The 17,114-nt window shown below is 36.9% G+C and overlaps 2 protein-coding genes across 2 annotated transcripts in view; one reads left to right on the forward strand and one right to left on the reverse strand.

The window, feature by feature from the left end:
* The window catches only part of PSME4 (proteasome activator subunit 4), a 107,583-nt gene that overhangs the window by 74,451 nt on the left and 16,018 nt on the right, over window positions 1-17,114 (reverse strand). Inside the window, exons 2-3 of the mRNA XM_055327991.1 lie at window positions 13,974-14,114; window positions 13,295-13,411 (exon numbers count right to left, since the gene is read on the reverse strand). Of these exons, the coding sequence (XP_055183966.1) occupies window positions 13,295-13,411; window positions 13,974-14,114 (258 nt within the window). The remainder of the gene's footprint in view (window positions 1-13,294; window positions 13,412-13,973; window positions 14,115-17,114) is intronic.
* Window positions 10,655-11,086, forward strand: LOC129511539 (DNA-binding protein inhibitor ID-2-like). The gene is given in 1 exon segment (XM_055328331.1): window positions 10,655-11,086. A coding segment is annotated over 1 exon segment (432 nt).

Genomic DNA, 17,114 nt, shown 5'->3' on the forward strand with positions numbered 1-17,114 from the left:
ACTAGTTAGAAAAAAATTAACTGAAGGCTACAACACATGAGAGAATTCTAACATTAAAAAGATGACCATATGGCCAGAGAGACATGGAACATTTTCTTTGTTTATCAAGGAGAGATTCTATCTTCACTCACAAAAAAGCTAAGCAATTGAGGACACAGAATCAGTTTAAAGAACATCTAAGTTCGCCTGGTTAAAAAAGGGGTAAACTTCTCCAACGACATTTAAACTCCCTGAAAACCACGACTATGATTTTTACCTCCGGACATTTCCAAAGTACTTTTAACAAAATTATGTGTTCATATACATATTTATGCATATTTATATTTATGAATTTACAATATACAGTAAACATTTTCTATGAGAGCAACAAAGAGCACAGATCTTTGGGTCTTCTTTTAGTTTGGATGGAAGAACCCCGTTTAGAAACAAATTACAGACAAGTTTAAAGAACTATCTAGTTCTACACTAAGTAACAGATCAACTCAAATGCAGATTTTAAAAAGATAATTCTAAAATGGCAAACTTTCTGTCCCAGGAGATAAGCAGAAGATCTGTAATACTACCAGGTCCTAAAGTTTGTGTTCATGTTGACTTTGTATTTATTTTACTGTTTCTGTGACAACTTGTTTGAGTGCAACACAGAAAACCTGCTATTTTCTATTCCACAAACTTTCATATAATGTAAAAAAATGTTTCTAGAAGGCAGTGAAAGGCTGCCCAGCTACCTGCTTTCTCCAGTTCCCTTCACTCTTTACAAGAATAGGTGGTTAATTATAATACTTGATAGCTGTCACCTCACTCATTAGAGGGATGGGGTATGTGGGGAGGTGCTTTAGTTCATCTAAAATAAAGTCAACTTCAACCCCTCCTTATATATAAGGCCTGTGCCAATGGATTTATGCTCTTTATCCAGAAAAGGGTACAATCTCTCTAACCTGTGATATCTGTATAGTGACCTTTTGTGATTCTTGTAATCTCTCAAGATGAAGGGAACAATGTTTCTGTTTAAAAATAAAATAGAAGGTTAAGGCTAGATGCTACTAAACTATATTGCACTAATTTTTAGAGGGAGTGGATAATCACTACGTACTTTCCCAATTGTTGGAAATTTACCATACTAAAGTGATTACAATTCAAAACACTTTTTTTTTTATCAAAAGGGATTGATCTACAGAAGGAATAAGCTTTGAATGGGTTTTCTCATATCCTACTTCCTGTTAGAAAAGGCATGTTAAGTTGAAAAGAAAGCCATAACATATCATGCAATAGTTCATAACTTGGGCTTAGAGTTGGGACAGATCTATATTTGATTACCAGTTCTGCTACTTACTTTCTTCAATAGTAAAGCCTCAGTTTTTACATCTATATAATAATAATAATAATACCTACCTCTCAGAAGGCTGTTAAAAAATTAAATGAGATAATGTAAAGAATACAGTTATCTGGCCCAGAATTAAGCACTAAAACTGTTAACTATAATTATTTTTTCATACTATCCAAAACAAATTACATTTTCAGACTCCTCAAGAACTATTATCTTGTGTTCATTTTGCTTTTACATTTATTCTACTGTCTCTTAATAATTATCAATGTATGATTTAGGAAATTACATCTATTTTCATGTGATTTAGTAATTAAATGTAATTCTTTTCCCAATTCCCATCCTATTTATTAGGGCAGACAGTAAGTTCTTGTCCCAGTTCTTGAGCTCTTGTCCCAGTTTCAACAAATGACTGTATGAGTTCTCCTCTCTGGGCCACAATTTCCTACTCTTTATGATGACATTAGTAAAATAAATGCCAAATATATAGCAGAGAAGATTGAGGAAAGCCAAAAACCTTAGCCTCCAGTTACACCATTTATTGAGATAGGGGACTTATATAAACCTGGAGGTTTATGCTTCCTACCTCCTTGGCCTTACCTAATTCTCTGGACAATATTCACTTCTAAACCAGAGAAATGTATAGCAAATGATACATTCAAGATGAAAGCAGTGTGGACTACCCATAGTCAGAAGTATTTTCAGGTTGGTTTGACAATTCTTGAACTAAAATTTAGCTTCAGAATTATATTTGCTTTTTTATAAATGAACTGGACAACTGTAACACTGGCCTATTCTATATACCTCTGCCTTAACCTCCTTATAATTTAATGGTAATTGCCTATATAGTATTTTCTTTAAGAATGTACTTCATTAAAAAACAAATGTACTTCATTTCATCCAAAGAACCTCAAGTTTTACCTGATTTCTCTATATCTAAACAAACACAACCGTCAGTTCATCAAACACTACCCATCTCATATCTAATCCTTCAAAATCTAATACTGTGTCATTAAATCAGCGAATACTTATTTTTCACAGCCACTTCATACAAAATTAGGGTCAAGATAATTCTATCATAAGAAAGGTGTAAGTAAAGTATAACATCTTCATCACTGAAGTAGCATTAACATTGATTTTTCATCATAACTACTTTCAGAAAAAAGTATGCCTCTATGGCTAGTATTAAAAAGTTGTAATAATCCTGACCACTCATGTAAAAAGACCATGCATAACTGCTGAGAGTGATAAGGCTGATCAGTGTGAACTAAACATTTTTTTAAAAGCTTTAAAAAGAGCAGTTTCTATAGAAAGATCATATGACACAGATACAAGTTTTGGAGGAAACACTACCAAAGTTATTAATAAAAACCAACTACTTATTTTCTCATTTCCAAATAAAAGTGAAAGTGGTATGTATGTATGTATGTATGTATTTATTTATTTATTTTAAAGATTTTCCCCTAAGATCAGGAACAAGACAGGAATGTCCACTCTCACCACTGCTATTCAACATAGTACTGGAAGTCCTAGCCTCAGCAATCAGACAACAAAAAGACATTAAAGGCATTCAAGTTGGCAAAGAAGAAGTCAAACTCTCCCTCTTCGCCGATGACATGATACTCTACATAGAAAACCCAAAAGCCTCCACCCCAAGATTACTAGAACTCATACAGCAATTTGGCAGCGTGGCAGGATACAAAATCAATGCCCAGAAATCAGTGGCATTTCTATACACTAACAATGAGACTGAAGAAAGAGAAATTAAGGAGTCAATCCCATTTACAATTGTACCCAAAAGCATAAGATACCTAGGAATAAACCTAACCAAAGAGGTAAAGGATCTATACCCTAAAAACTATAGAACACTTCTGAAAGAAATTGAGGAAGACACAAAGAGATGGAAAAATATTCCATGCTCATGGATTGGCAGAATTAATATTGTGAAAATGTCAATGTTACCCAGGGCAATTTACACGTTTAATGCAATCCCTATCAAAACACCATGGACTTTCTTCAGAGACTTAGAACAAATTATTTTAAGATTTGTGTGGAATCAGAAAAGACCCCGAATAGCCAGGGGAATTTTAAAAAAGAAAACCATAGCTGGGGGCATCACAATGCCAGATTTCAGGTTGTACTACAAAGCTGTGGTCATCAAGACAGTGTGCTACTGGCACAAAAACAGACACGTAGATCAATGGAAGAGAATAGAGAACCCAGAAGTGGACCCTCAACTTTATGGTCAACTAATATTCGATAAAGGAGGAAAGACGATCCACTGGAAGAAAGACAGTCTCTTCAATAAATGGTGCTGGGAAAATTGGACATCCACATGCAGAAGAATGAAACTAGACCACTCTCTTGCACCATACACAAAGATAAACTCAAAATGGATGAAAGATCTAAATGTGAGACAAGATTCCATCAAAATCCTAGAGGAGAACACAGGCAACACCCTTTTTGAACTTGGCCACAGTAACTTCTTGCAAGATACATCCATGAAGGCAAAAGAAACAAAAGCAAAAATGAACTATTGGGACTTCACAAGATAAGAAGCTTTTGCACAGCAAAGGATACAGTCCACAAAACTAAAAGACAACCTACAGAATGGGAGAAGATATTTGCAAATAACATATCAGATAAAGGGCTAGTTTCCAAAATCTATAAAGAACTTATTAAACTCAACACCAAAGAAACAATCCAATCATGAAATGGGCAAAAGACATGAAGAGAAATCTCACAGAGGAAGACATAGACATGGCCAACATGCACATGAGAAAATGCTCTGCATCACTTGCCATCAGGGAAATACAAATCAAACCACAATGAGATACCACCTCACCCCAGTGAGAATGGGGAAAATTAACAAGGCAGGAAACCACAAATGTTGGAGAGGATGCGGAGAAAAGGGAACCCTCTTACACTGTTGGTGGGAATGTGAACTGGTGCAGCCACTCTGGAAAACTGTGTGGAGGTTCCTCAAAGAGTTAAAAATAGACCTGCCCTATGACCCAGCAATTGCACTGTTGGGGATTTACCCCAAAGATTCAGATGCAATGAAACGCCGGGACACCTGCACTCCGATGTTTCTAGCAGCAATGTCCACAGTAGCCAAACTGTGGAAGGAGCCCCGGTGTCCATCGAAAGATGAATGGATAAAGAAGATGTGGTTTATGTATACAATGGAATATTACTCAGCCATTAGAAATGACAAATACCCACCATTTGCTTCAACGTGGATGGAACTGGAGGGTATTATGCTGGGTGAAGTAAGTCAATCAGAGAAGGACAAACAGTGTATGTTCTCATTCATTTGGGGAATATGAATAATAGTAAAAAGGAATATAAGGGAAGGGAGAAGAAATGTGTGGGAAATATCAGAAAGGGAGACAGAACATAAAGACTCCTAACTCTGGGAAATGAACTAGGGGTGGTGGAAGGGGAGGAGGGCGAGGGGTGGGGGTGAATGGGTGACGGGCACTGAGGGGGGCACTTGACGGGATGAGCACTGGGTGTTATTCTGTATGTTGGTAAATTGAACACCAATAAAAAATAAATTTATTATTAAAAAAAATAAAAAATAAAGATTTTACTTATTTATTCATGAGAGACACAGAGCAGGAGGCAGAGACACCGGCAGAGGGAGAAGCAGGCTCCACACAGGGAGCCTGATGTGGGACTCAATCATCCCAGGTCTCCAGGATCACGCGCCCTAGGCTAAAAGCAGCTCTAAACCACTGAGCCACCGGGTTGCCCTTAAAGTGGTGTTTTAAAACAGCAAATATAATGTTCCTCAAATACCATGTTAAAAATCACTATACCTACCTTAATAATCACTGCTTATTAACAAAATAACCATAAACTAGTCCTCAGAGAAATCACTTTCATCATTTCATTATTATGTTAAATTTTATAGCCAGAGATCATTCTTGAGCTGCTGATACTAACTTAAGCTTAGAAACGTAACCACATGTCTCAAGAAACCCTCCAGCAGTAAGAACATGTCATTTCCATGTGTTGAAGGGTGAAAAAGGATTTAGCTGTATCTCAGGGATAAGAATACCAACTCAAAGTCCTTTGTCAGATCAACTGAGAAACAAACACCATCAAGAACAAGTACTAGAAAAGGGTAACAATCAAGTTTCTCCAGAGGCAGAATAATATGAAAAATGAAAATGTTAATACTCTATGATCCCCGTAGAGAATGATATATGGAAGAAAAATAGATCTTAAGAAAATAAATTGAGCTATCTAGACCCAAACTGCTCATCATGCAAATATGTAAACCTTAAAAAACTCACAAAAGCAAAACTGATGGTGACAAAACTAAAATTTAAACACAGCAATTCAAATATGAATCGTCCATGCCCATTTGTAAAAGCTGATCTATGCATAATTCCTCCAAGCCTTGTCAGAAGCAAGAGTCTTCATTAGTAACTTGCAATATGTTATTCTAATTTAAGTGTATGGGGCATTATTTTAGGAAATAAAACTAGGCCCCTAACACATAAATGCTTCCTTTTTAATGTAAACAATAAGTGATTCTTAAGTTGCTATTATCAAATTCAAACTAACTCCTTTCCAATTTTGATTTTTTTTAAAAAAAAAAAAAAAAAGACTCCACAATTTGTTTCTCCAGTAGAACCTAGAAACAGAGAAGAGTGCGAAATGTTCCCTTGCCCCTGAGGCATATAGGCAGAAAATAAAAAAGGGAGAGGAGAAGAAGAGGGAGAAAAATAAGGGAAAAGGAGACAGGAAAAAAAAAAGTTAAATAATCCTTGCTCCAAAAAATAGAACCAGCTTTTTAAAACATGTTGAAATGCATGGCACCCTAAGCTATAGTTTCAAATAAAGACATATACACAAGGCACATGAGTTTAAGACTTGAAAGACAGTTAAATGAAGCAACCTTTCACTTTTGATTATAAAAATAGTATTCTAAAAATAGTATGAACACATGCAGTCAGCTGACAAAACTGTTTCAAAATGAATCAGAATACATCTAAGATGAAAATACTCCAAGCAAAACACCAATTCCAAAAGTATGCCATATTGAAGGGTTTTCAGGGGTTTTCTGAAATAAACTGTGAAGTTATAACTTTATCACTAGACTATGAACACTTGCTATACTAATACACTAAACAGAAACTTAGGTAGAAAGGTAAATTTTAAAACGTTTAAATTGATTCCCTATTAGAAATTCAGTGGACATAGACTAGCTCTAAAGAACAAAAACTAAAAAGTATTGCTGTATGGCTCTCCAACTGGTTTCCTTAACATTTCTGCAGAAGAACTAAGACTACTAGATTTCTCTGATTTTAAAAATCAAGGCAAGTGTGATGAAGAAAGTCCAAGAACCAAAGAATCAGATAATCCTTTACAGACACATAGTCTGACCTGAATGGAAATAAGGTAACAGGTACTCCTTTCAAAAGGTGGTATCTGATAACAGTAAAAAGATTACAGAAAATTAGAGAAAATAAAAAAATAATTACAATCCTGAGAAATGTTTTAAGTACAATTCCTCTACTTTTTTTTTTTACAGAGACATTAATTAGTTTCTAATTTTATCTTATAGGGCTGCCTCTCACCAAGCAAGAGCCCCTTTCAAGAGTGATTCCAAATCCTCACTATGCTTTGTGATCTCTTTAAATTGAAACAACCCATTAGCAATTAAAAAAAAGTCTGCATCAACAGAGCTGCACTTCCTTAGTGTACTCCATTCAGTTGGATGTGAGCACTCCAAGCCACTGAACCAAAATGGTTTATCTTCCTGGAGCATCAATTATAGTCAAGAGATACAGAGGAGAGAAATTTTTACTTATGAAAACATCACTTAATAAGCCTAATATAGATATGAATGTTTTAAAATAACATGTAAAATTGCCAAGAAATTTCTCACACCAGAGCACTTTAAGAAACACCTCAGAGCCTTGAGGAAAAGGAAAGGAGGTACTAAGTAGACAGTTTGACAGTACTGGTATAAGGAAAAAAGAATACTGGTTTTAAAACTACAAGATCCAGGTCTTACAGAATTCAAAATAGGAAAAAAAGAAAGAAAAGAACATGGAAAGAAAACATGAGGGCCTGATTAATGGGGCAGAAAACTTTATAGATTGTGGGGACACAAGGTAAGCGGTGGCAAATCTATGCTCATGGAGGGAACATTTTGGAAATGTACAGGGCATTTTTAATGATCCCAATTACTGGGGAGGATTCTATGGAACTTTAGTGATCCTGGTATATTGGGTATCCTGCAATTCATGGAATAGCCACAAATAATGAAAAATTTTTGTTAAGACTTTAAATGTCCCACTGTAAACTTAGATAACAGGTAAAAAAATTTTGATCCTAAAAGTGAAGAAGTGCTTTAACCATTACATATTTTTTGCAAGTTTTTTTTTTTTTTTAAGATTTGTTTATTTGAGACCAAGAGAGCAAGTGCATGAGTAAGCATGGGGGTGGGAGGTGGAGAGGCAAAGGAAGAGAGAGAATTCAAGTAGACTTCCCCCACTGAGCCTGGAGACCACCAGTGTGGGGCTCCATCTCCTAACCCTGAAATCATGACCTGAGCCAAAGGCAGATGTTGAACCAACTCCGCCACCCAGGCACCTGAAACACCCAAAGACTGAAGACTATTTTTACAGTCTAGAGCCAACTGTCATTACACTAGCAAAAGCAGACATAAAACATGATGTCACAGAATTTCATTAATACTTTTGTTGTTAAAATGCTTCATGTTACTGTCATCTTTTTTGGTATGGCACAAAAGGCAGTTTACATTGTAAAAAATTTGATATTGACGTTATTGATTCATTTTAGCATTGTTACCTTTCAACCTTATAGATATTGTCCCCCGAAGTCCACAGCACAAATTCTCTATGACTTCATATATCAATGTTTCATTTCCCAATTCTTCGTTTACTTCTACATCTTTTTTAATTTTAAGATTTTATTTATTGAGAGAGAGAGAATGAGAGAGCACAAGCAGGGGGAGGAGCAGAGGGAGAGGGAGAGGGAGAAGCAGGCTCCCCGCTAAGCAGGAAGCCCAACGCAGGGCTTAATCCCAGGATTCTGGGATCATGACCCCAGCCAAAGAGGCACATGTATAACTACCCAGGCACTCGGCTATTTCTTTCACAAGTAATAAAGTTCAAAAAGAATTTTTGTGATACCATTCCGTACCATCCACATAAAGGATAACTGTGGCACTGTATTAGAAATAAGGCCAGCTTATCTGCAAGAATATCGCACTTCCTTTTCCTCAGCTTAGTGCTCTAAAATTAAAACGACTTCCCTCTCTTTTATCATATTTAAATAAGTCTTATCTGTTATTCTTTATCCCAGCACTAGTTTTTATTTTAATGTCCACTCATAATGCTGCTCTTTTATTTTCTTGTGCTATATATCCTAAAGAAAATGTATTTGGACCTTTTTTAAATCCAAACTTACTCATTATAAGTACATGCAAAATCTGAATACCATTTTGTGTCTTTAGTGTAATGATGCCTTCATGTCTGAAATATGTATTTTTTTTTCAAGATTTTATTTATACGAGAGAGAAAGAGAGAGAGGCAGAGACACAGGCAGAGGGAGAAGCAGGCTCCATGCAGGAAGCCCAACATGGGACTCGATCCAGGGTCTCCAGATCAGGCTCTAGGCTGAAGGCAGCACTAAACCGCTCAGCCACCTGGGCTGCCCTATGTATTGTTTTATAATAAACTACCGTCTCATTATAGGAATCATTTTATGGTTAAGACATTATTTGTACTTATTTTTGTCATTGAGTACAGATAAAGAGTATAGGTAGATTATATTACTTATATATTTCATTTCAGAATAGCCAACTACACAATACAAAAGGGGGTCTGCCTGCTTTAAGCCAAGGAAAGATTTCAGCAAAGACGCGATGTTTCTTCAAAAGATCAAGAACAGCCATGGTGAAACTTCTAAGGAAGAAGGTTTCCTTAGGAGCAAGAACAAGGGGACGCTGCAGGAAAAGACACATGGTAAGCAGAGGATGAAGATGCAGGGGAGGACTCTATGCACAGGCTGACAGTAACAGTGTTGAGCACTGACAAAATTTCCAGGAAGGAAGAAAGCCAGAGCTGCGCACTGCCAGACTTAAAAGGAAGCAGCTGCCTTTGAAAAGGTACATCTCAGTGCAGGAAGTAAGATGCTTACTTATGAAAAAGCAAGTAAGGGACTTACTGAAGAAGAAAAAGAAGAAATTTTTGAAGAAATCGCCTTCTTTCCCCTAGCATTTACCAAAGATTTTCTGAGGCAGCCAAAATAAATCAGCCAGGAAAACTTCAGAAAGATAACTGATTCAGAAAGATAACTGGTCTGTGAAACGGTGATTCCAATCAAAGCCTAAATGGCCTCATATTTTAAGAAGGCCCAGTCACCCCAGTTCATGCCATGTTTCTTCCAGCAGAAATAATACTCAAAAGGAACCTTCACAACAAAGCTTTTATGCTAAATTTTGGGTTTTCATACTAAATATTTGAAAAAAATATATTTGAAGATGTACCATTTAGCTTCATGATGAATTTTGCTCTATGGTGGAAATGGGTTTCCTTGTTTTAACCCATGGAATCTTCAGAAAAGAAATGATCTCTCACCACTGCATTTGTGACCACTAGCCAAAAACCAATTAGGGCCTAACTTCAGAATCACCTATAGTCATGTTTTTGTTTTTTAAATTATTTTCATTTATATCATTTCACTATTTACTTATGACCTAAAAATCTGTTAAAGTCTGCTATTTGCAATCATTTAGAAAAAACTCTATTAAGCGTTTAACAAAGGCTGCTGACTTCAGTGAAACCTGAGAAATTATCATGGGTTAAAAAAACTGAACTGGGAGGCTACAAGAAGTCCTGAAATAATGAAAACACGCCTAGAATTGAGAGAGAAAATGCAGGAATAAATCCTTAAAGACTTATACAAGCCTATAAAATGGTGCTCTGCAGGAAATGAGTACATGTGTATGACAACTATAGGTAATGAGGGGAGAGGCAAATTGAAGAAAATTGTAGAATCTTTCCTAAAAATAAACCTTGATCACAAATACTTTAAGAGTTTCTTCTTGGGGATGCATGGGTGGCTCAGTCAGTTAAGCATCAGACTCTTGATTTCATGATCTCAGGGTCATGGGTTCAAGCTCCACATTGTGGAGCCTACTGTAAACAAACAAACAAACAAACAAACATTCTGAGCCCAGCCCAGTGCAGAGGACAGGAAACTCAAGAAGCTCTATGGGCAGCAGAAGCATAAGCTGCTGGGCAGCCGGCTCCCTCCTGGTCTCTCCTTCCCCAGGAGGTCAGTATGAGAGCCTTCAGTCCAGTGAGGTCTGTTAGGAAAAATAGCCTTTTAGACCACAGCCTGATCATCTCCCGGAACAAAACCCTGGTGGAGGACCAAATGAGCCTGCTGTACATTATGAATGATGGCTACTCCAGGCTCAAGGAGCTGGTGCCCAGCAGCCCCCAGAACAAGGTGAGCAAGATGGAAATCCTGCAACAGGGCACACTGGGCCTGCAGATCGCCCTGGACTCACACTCCAGTATTGTCAGCCTGTACCACTAGTGACCTGGGCAGAGTGAGGCGTCCAGGACATCACTGACCACTCTAAACACAGACATCAGCATCCTGTCCTCACATGCTGCTGAATTCCCTCCTGTATCAATGTCAAACGACAGTGCTCTAGGGCTGAATAAACGGTTTAGGACTTTCCTTTTCTTTGCACAACAGCAATGAATCCAAAGGATCTTTTAAGACACGGACCTTCTAGTTTTTTAAAGATTTTATTGATTTTGAGAGCAAGTGAAGGCGTGTGTGCACAAATGGGAAGAGGGGCAGGGGGAGAGGAGCAGAGGGAGAGAGAGAGGGAGAAGGAGACTCCCGTTGAGCAGGGAGCCCAATGTGGGGCTCAATCCCAGGATCCTGGGGTACTGACCCAAGATGAAGGCAGATGCTTAACCAACTCAGCCACCCCACACCCCCGAACTTTTCAACCATTTCACAAGGATAACAATGCGCTGAATGGACATTTTTAAAAAATGGAAAGAAAATTAAGAACAACCATTTTCCCCAAGGTGACTGTGATATTAGCTATTTGTGAAAAAGACTTTTAAATGCCCTTTCTGCAGTTGAAAGCCTTTTTTTTAAAAAAAAGATTTTATTTATTTATTCATTCATTCATGAGAGACACACACAGAGAAAGGCAGAGACAGGCAGAGGGAGAAGCAGGCTCCAAAAAGGGAGCCAGACGCAGGACTTGATCTCCAGGATCACGCCACCTGGAGCACCAAACAGCTGAGCCACCTGGGCTGCCCGAAATATTTATATACTGTTCCCATCTCAGGGACTGAAAATGTTAAAAGCATAAGGAATTTCCCAATGTAAGCAGGCTTTGCCTTTTTTCAAAGGTGGAGAATGAATACCAGAAGGATCCAGTATTCAGTTACTTTTATATTAAGTCTTTTGGCCAGATATGACCTTTTAGACACAAACCTACTGAATGCTATGAGTACGTATACGTGTGTGTGTGTGTGTGTGTACGTACACACATGTGGTGAAACCCTGTGAGTTCTTTAGTTTTCTTATACAGTGGCAGAGATGAACATTTCTGTATTCAAAGTATAATGATGTACTTATTCATGCTAAACTTTTTATAAAAAATTAGTTACAAACTTAACCCTTTTAGACAAATAGATCGTGTGTTTATTTTTTAAAAGATTTTATTTATGTATTCATGAGAGACGGGGAGGGAGAGAGAGAGAGAGAGAGAGAGAGAGAGAGAGAGATGAGATAGATAGATAGATAGATTGGGGCAGAGACACAGGCAGAGGGAGAAGCAGGTTCCTTGTAGGGAACCTGACATGGGACTCAATCCTGGGTCTCCAGGATCACATCCTGGACTGAAGGCGGCGCTAAACCACTGAGCCACCCGGGCTGCCCAGATGGTGTGTTTATTGAATGGCAATTGCCTGCTTTATTTCAGAGGACCAGTGCTTTGCTTTTTATTCTATGTTATAACTGAACCCAAGTAAATACAAGTTCAAATTTATGGATATAGATTATTTAAGATTATAATAAACATGTCTGAAATTAAAAAGAAAAAAGGTTTTGTTTTTTTGAAGTAGCCCAATGCAGGGCTTGAACCCACAACTCTGAGATTAAGACCTGAGCTGAGATCACGAATCGGACACGTAACCAAATAAGCCAAAGTTTAAGAGTCTTTTAAGCCAAACATGGATAAGACTGAGAAAATTAAGAGCTAGATCAAAACAAAACAAAGCCTCGTTAACAGGGGAAAATGATGCTATGGAGTCAAGTCCAAAATTACTATTCACCAAAAAAGGACAGATCATCATATTGTACTCTGTAAATTCAGAGTAAAATACAAAACATACCAGAATTAGAGATCTGGAAGAGTTAGGATGTACGCAAAAGAAGGTATAATCAGCCAGATGTTCATAACCCTAGTATGTCTAAACATTACATCCTAGTGCGTCTAAACCAAGAAGCCATGCATTTGAACAGCCTGCATTCCACGAACAGCTACTGAAACTAATGCTTCTTTAACTGGCGTGGGGGTACCCTCTGGAATATGCCAAGCTCCTCTTCTTGAGGCATTCATTTTACTTGAAGTATTAAAACACATGTGAATATATAATAAAGAAAGCCAAATGTGCATTACTTTCAATGACAAAATATTAGATTCCAAACAAAACCCTGTGGTCTCTGGCTGTCAGATATCCTAGTGGAAAATTCTTAAGTGCAATTTCAGATATAGTTTAAAGAGGGTGATAAATTGTTTTAGGAGCCAAGTTACAAAGCAATGAGCACACTGAAATGTATATTTGCTTGCTTATTTCAAATAACCCAATTATTTCTCAATTATGACCAAATTCTAAAAGACCCCAGTGCTTCCAAAGAAGTCCTTTAAAAGGAAATACTTACTTAGGAAACCAATTTAATCCCAGGTGCTCTGTCTTGGAATATAATATTCTTTCCACCATGTCATAAAGTGGTCTCCAAGGTAACTCCAAATCATCTCTTGAAAGAAGTTCCTTTTTCCTAATTAAAAAATAAACAAACATATAGGCATACATTCGTACACAGTTGTTTGTATAATACACCTACTACACAGGGAGGACAGTTGTTAAATGTCGCTGTCATCCTGGTAGGCCTTGCTTTTCCCTATCCACAGATAGGAAGAATGTACCAGATTATTGCTGTTCAAACCTCAAAAAACACCAGGTAAAGAGGGGCATTTAAATTCATGCCATCATTACTGCCAACGAATTTTCTGAATGCCTAGGAATAAGAATAAATGATTCGTGACTTCTCAAGGATCTTAACATATATATAAGGGAAGATAATTAGTTTAAACAAACATATATTCAGATAACATATATTTCCATGTGTGCTACAAAACAGAAGGCCTCACAGAGGAGATAGAATTTTAATTAATTAACACATATGCCTTAAACCTATGATAAAATTTTCTGCAATCTTTTTGCAAACTGGCAATTTGGGACTTGGGTCTTCTTACCAAAGAACACTTAGCTCTTGTTGTCTAAAACCTTGAAGAAATGAACCAAAACGTGTTAGCAGAAATCACAGGAAATTTACTCACTTTAACAAGTTGATCAAGAGACGGGCAAATCCCTGCATCATGCTGATTTCCAGTTTTGGAATTGATACCAGCTCATACAATAACTTGATAAAAAGAACATGATCTTCTTTGCTAAATTTTCTCCCATAAAGTCGAATATATCTGCAAGAGAAAAATCAACATAGACTTTAAAAATAAGTATGGTGACATATCCACATTCACTGCAGCAATACTCATAACAGCCAATGTGTGGAGGCAATGTGAATGTTCACCAATGGATGAATGAATAAACAAAATGTGGTACACACACACACACACACACACACACACACTGGAGTATTATACACCCTTTAAGATATCTAACTGCTTTTCCTTTCCAGAAATTCCTCAAAATCCTTAGAGTCCACTAAAAACACACTTTTTCATTTTCTCAGGGTATTGTGTATTTATTTATTCATTCAGCTCTTTTCTTGTGTATTTATTTATTCATTCAGTTTCAAGGTCTAATCCCATGACTTCACCTTAGTACTCAGTGACTGGATAGTACGGAAGGCAGAGCCATGAGACTCTATACATACTGTTCTGCCTCTGCCAGTAACTACTGTGCAAGTTTCTTAACCACGCTGGACAGTGAAGGCAATATATAAAAACCTCAAGCCCAGGGCTACCAAAGGTACTTCGAGTTGCTGAATAAAGGTGGTACAGCCTCCTGCAGCCTCCCTCAAGTTCACTCTAAATTTTGGAATAAAAGAAGAATTGATGCTACTTTCAAATGAAAGCAAACTATATTCCTAATGACCACACAGAGAAGAGTTCAAAGAGCCATCCCTCCAGCATGCCCCTGGGGTACAGTCCTCACTCTCCTCTGTGGCTAGGATACTTCTGTGGAAAAATTGGGAAAACACTGCTCTAAACCACGCAAATAACTTACCTATGGCCCACTTCATTTACTGTAGTAGAAAAACAACTCTATGCTTAATATTAGGAACAGAAGATTCAGAGCCCTAAACTTAATATCATGAAAAGAAGAGACCAACAGGGGGATTCCTAGAGGAGGTATAACTGCTGACAAAACTAGAGATGTTAGGGGATTACTCAGAAAGAAACCTCCTATTCTCCCTGACAGCCAGGAAATAGTTCGTGTCAACCAGAAAGTGGTTCTTGTCTCAGCATTTCTCAAAATGCAGTCCAAGAAAAATGTATTCTGAAGAGCACAAAACGTACTACGAGAAGAAAGTTAATAATCACTTTTCAAGAAAATTGAGAAATTCTGTTCAATAAAACGCTATTTTTTTTCCAATAAAACACTATTAAAAGTGAAAACCCCAATCGGATATTTGGAATACAGCCCTCTGACAAGTATTCTTATACAAATTACATAAGAACTCCTTCAAATCAGTCTGAAAAAGACTCAATTAAATTAAAATAAACAGGCGAAAGACTCAGGCACTTCTCAGAAAACAGCATACAGATGACTATAAAGCATATGTAAAGATACTCAACACCCTTACCCATCAGTAAAAGCAAATTAAAACCACAATAAGGTACCACTTTACACCCGCCAGACTGGCTAAAACTAAAGCCTAATAATACCTAGTTTGAAAAAAAAAAAAAATCTAGTTTGGGTGACAATGTGGAAAAACCACTTTCATGTTACTGGTGGCGAGAGCCACTTCGGAAAAAGTGCCTGATATTACCTAGTGAATGTCTATTAGACATTAGACTGTTTAAAATGCATATTCCTGAGTTCCATCTTAAATCTAGACCATTAAAAACACAAGGAGTATGAAATACGATAGAATTATTATTTTTTTAAATAATAAAAAGGGAAATAAAATACTCAGGGTGGAGTATTCATTTTTCAAAAACTACCCCAGTTGTTTTTTTCTGTATATTTATGTTCAAAAATCCTACTTTAGACCATATTAATACGTAGTTCTATTCTTTTCCCAATTCATTTTCACATTAAGTTTTGGAACTAAAAATTACTAGTAGATGTCTAAAATACTTGAAAACCTTGGTAACAGTCATGATTGATCTTTTGAACATAGTATTTCCTTAAACTATCCACAATATATAGATCAATCAGTATGTTCCATCCTCCCACAGGGGGGAAAACTATGAAAGATAATAAGTAAGCACTTTTGAACTGCTTCCTTCCTCCTCATAACCTTAATAGTGTGTTAATAAAATGCTTTAATTTTTAATCTCAAGTAAATGAGATTATGCCATAGCCTATCAGGAACAAAAATGATTTAATAAAGTGTATTAAAGGTTTTTTTCTACTGCACATCCTGAAGATAGTACATAATTCATTACAAGGAAGTTTAAAGTAAATACAGAATTATACGTTACTGAAATGAATTAAGAATTAGAGCTTGACAAGAGGCTAAAAATACTGGTTTTCAATACAAGCTCTCATTCACCAGTTATTTTTCTCCAAGGCAATCACTAGGTTTCTAAGATTCTAACTAAATCCATCAATCAAGTAAAATTAACATCATTTGAGAGCAACATTAAGACTATTTGTAATTATAAAACATGTAAGACATTTAGCAATGACATTTAACCTCAAGTAAAACACTTTATTTTGGGTAGTCCTACTCAAAAGACAAAAAATGGAATTTTAGCTATAAAATTTTAAAAACCAGAGTTTAAATACATTTCATTTAGTTTCATTTAAAACACTCAGAAGTATTCATGGATCAGAATTTTTTTTTATTTTTAAAAAATTTTTTTTTAATTTTTATTTATTCATGATAGTCACACACACACACAGAGAGAGAGAGAGAGAGAGAGGCAGAGACACAGGCAGAGGGAGAAGCAGGCTCCATGCACCGCGAGCCCGACGTGGGATTCGATCCCGGGTCTCCAAGATCATGCCCTGGGCCAAAGGCAGGCGCCAAACCATTGCGCCACCCAGGGATCCCCATGGATCAGATTTAAAAAAAAAAAAATCCTACATCCAGGGACTCCTGGGTGCCTCAGGCAGTTGACCAGTGAAGCATTACTCGATTTCTGCTCCTCACTCAGTGGGGAATCTACTTGCAATTCTCTCCCTCTTCCTCTGCCCCTCTCCCCACCCTGCTGTCTCTCTCCCAAATAATAAATCTTAAAAAAAAAAAAAGAAAGAAAACCTCACATCTAGCAATACGTAAGTAA

The sequence above is a fragment of the Nyctereutes procyonoides genome, unplaced genomic scaffold, assembly GCF_905146905.1.
Source record: "Nyctereutes procyonoides isolate TBG_1078 unplaced genomic scaffold, NYPRO_anot_genome, whole genome shotgun sequence".
Classification (NCBI taxonomy): domain Eukaryota; kingdom Metazoa; phylum Chordata; class Mammalia; order Carnivora; family Canidae; genus Nyctereutes; species Nyctereutes procyonoides.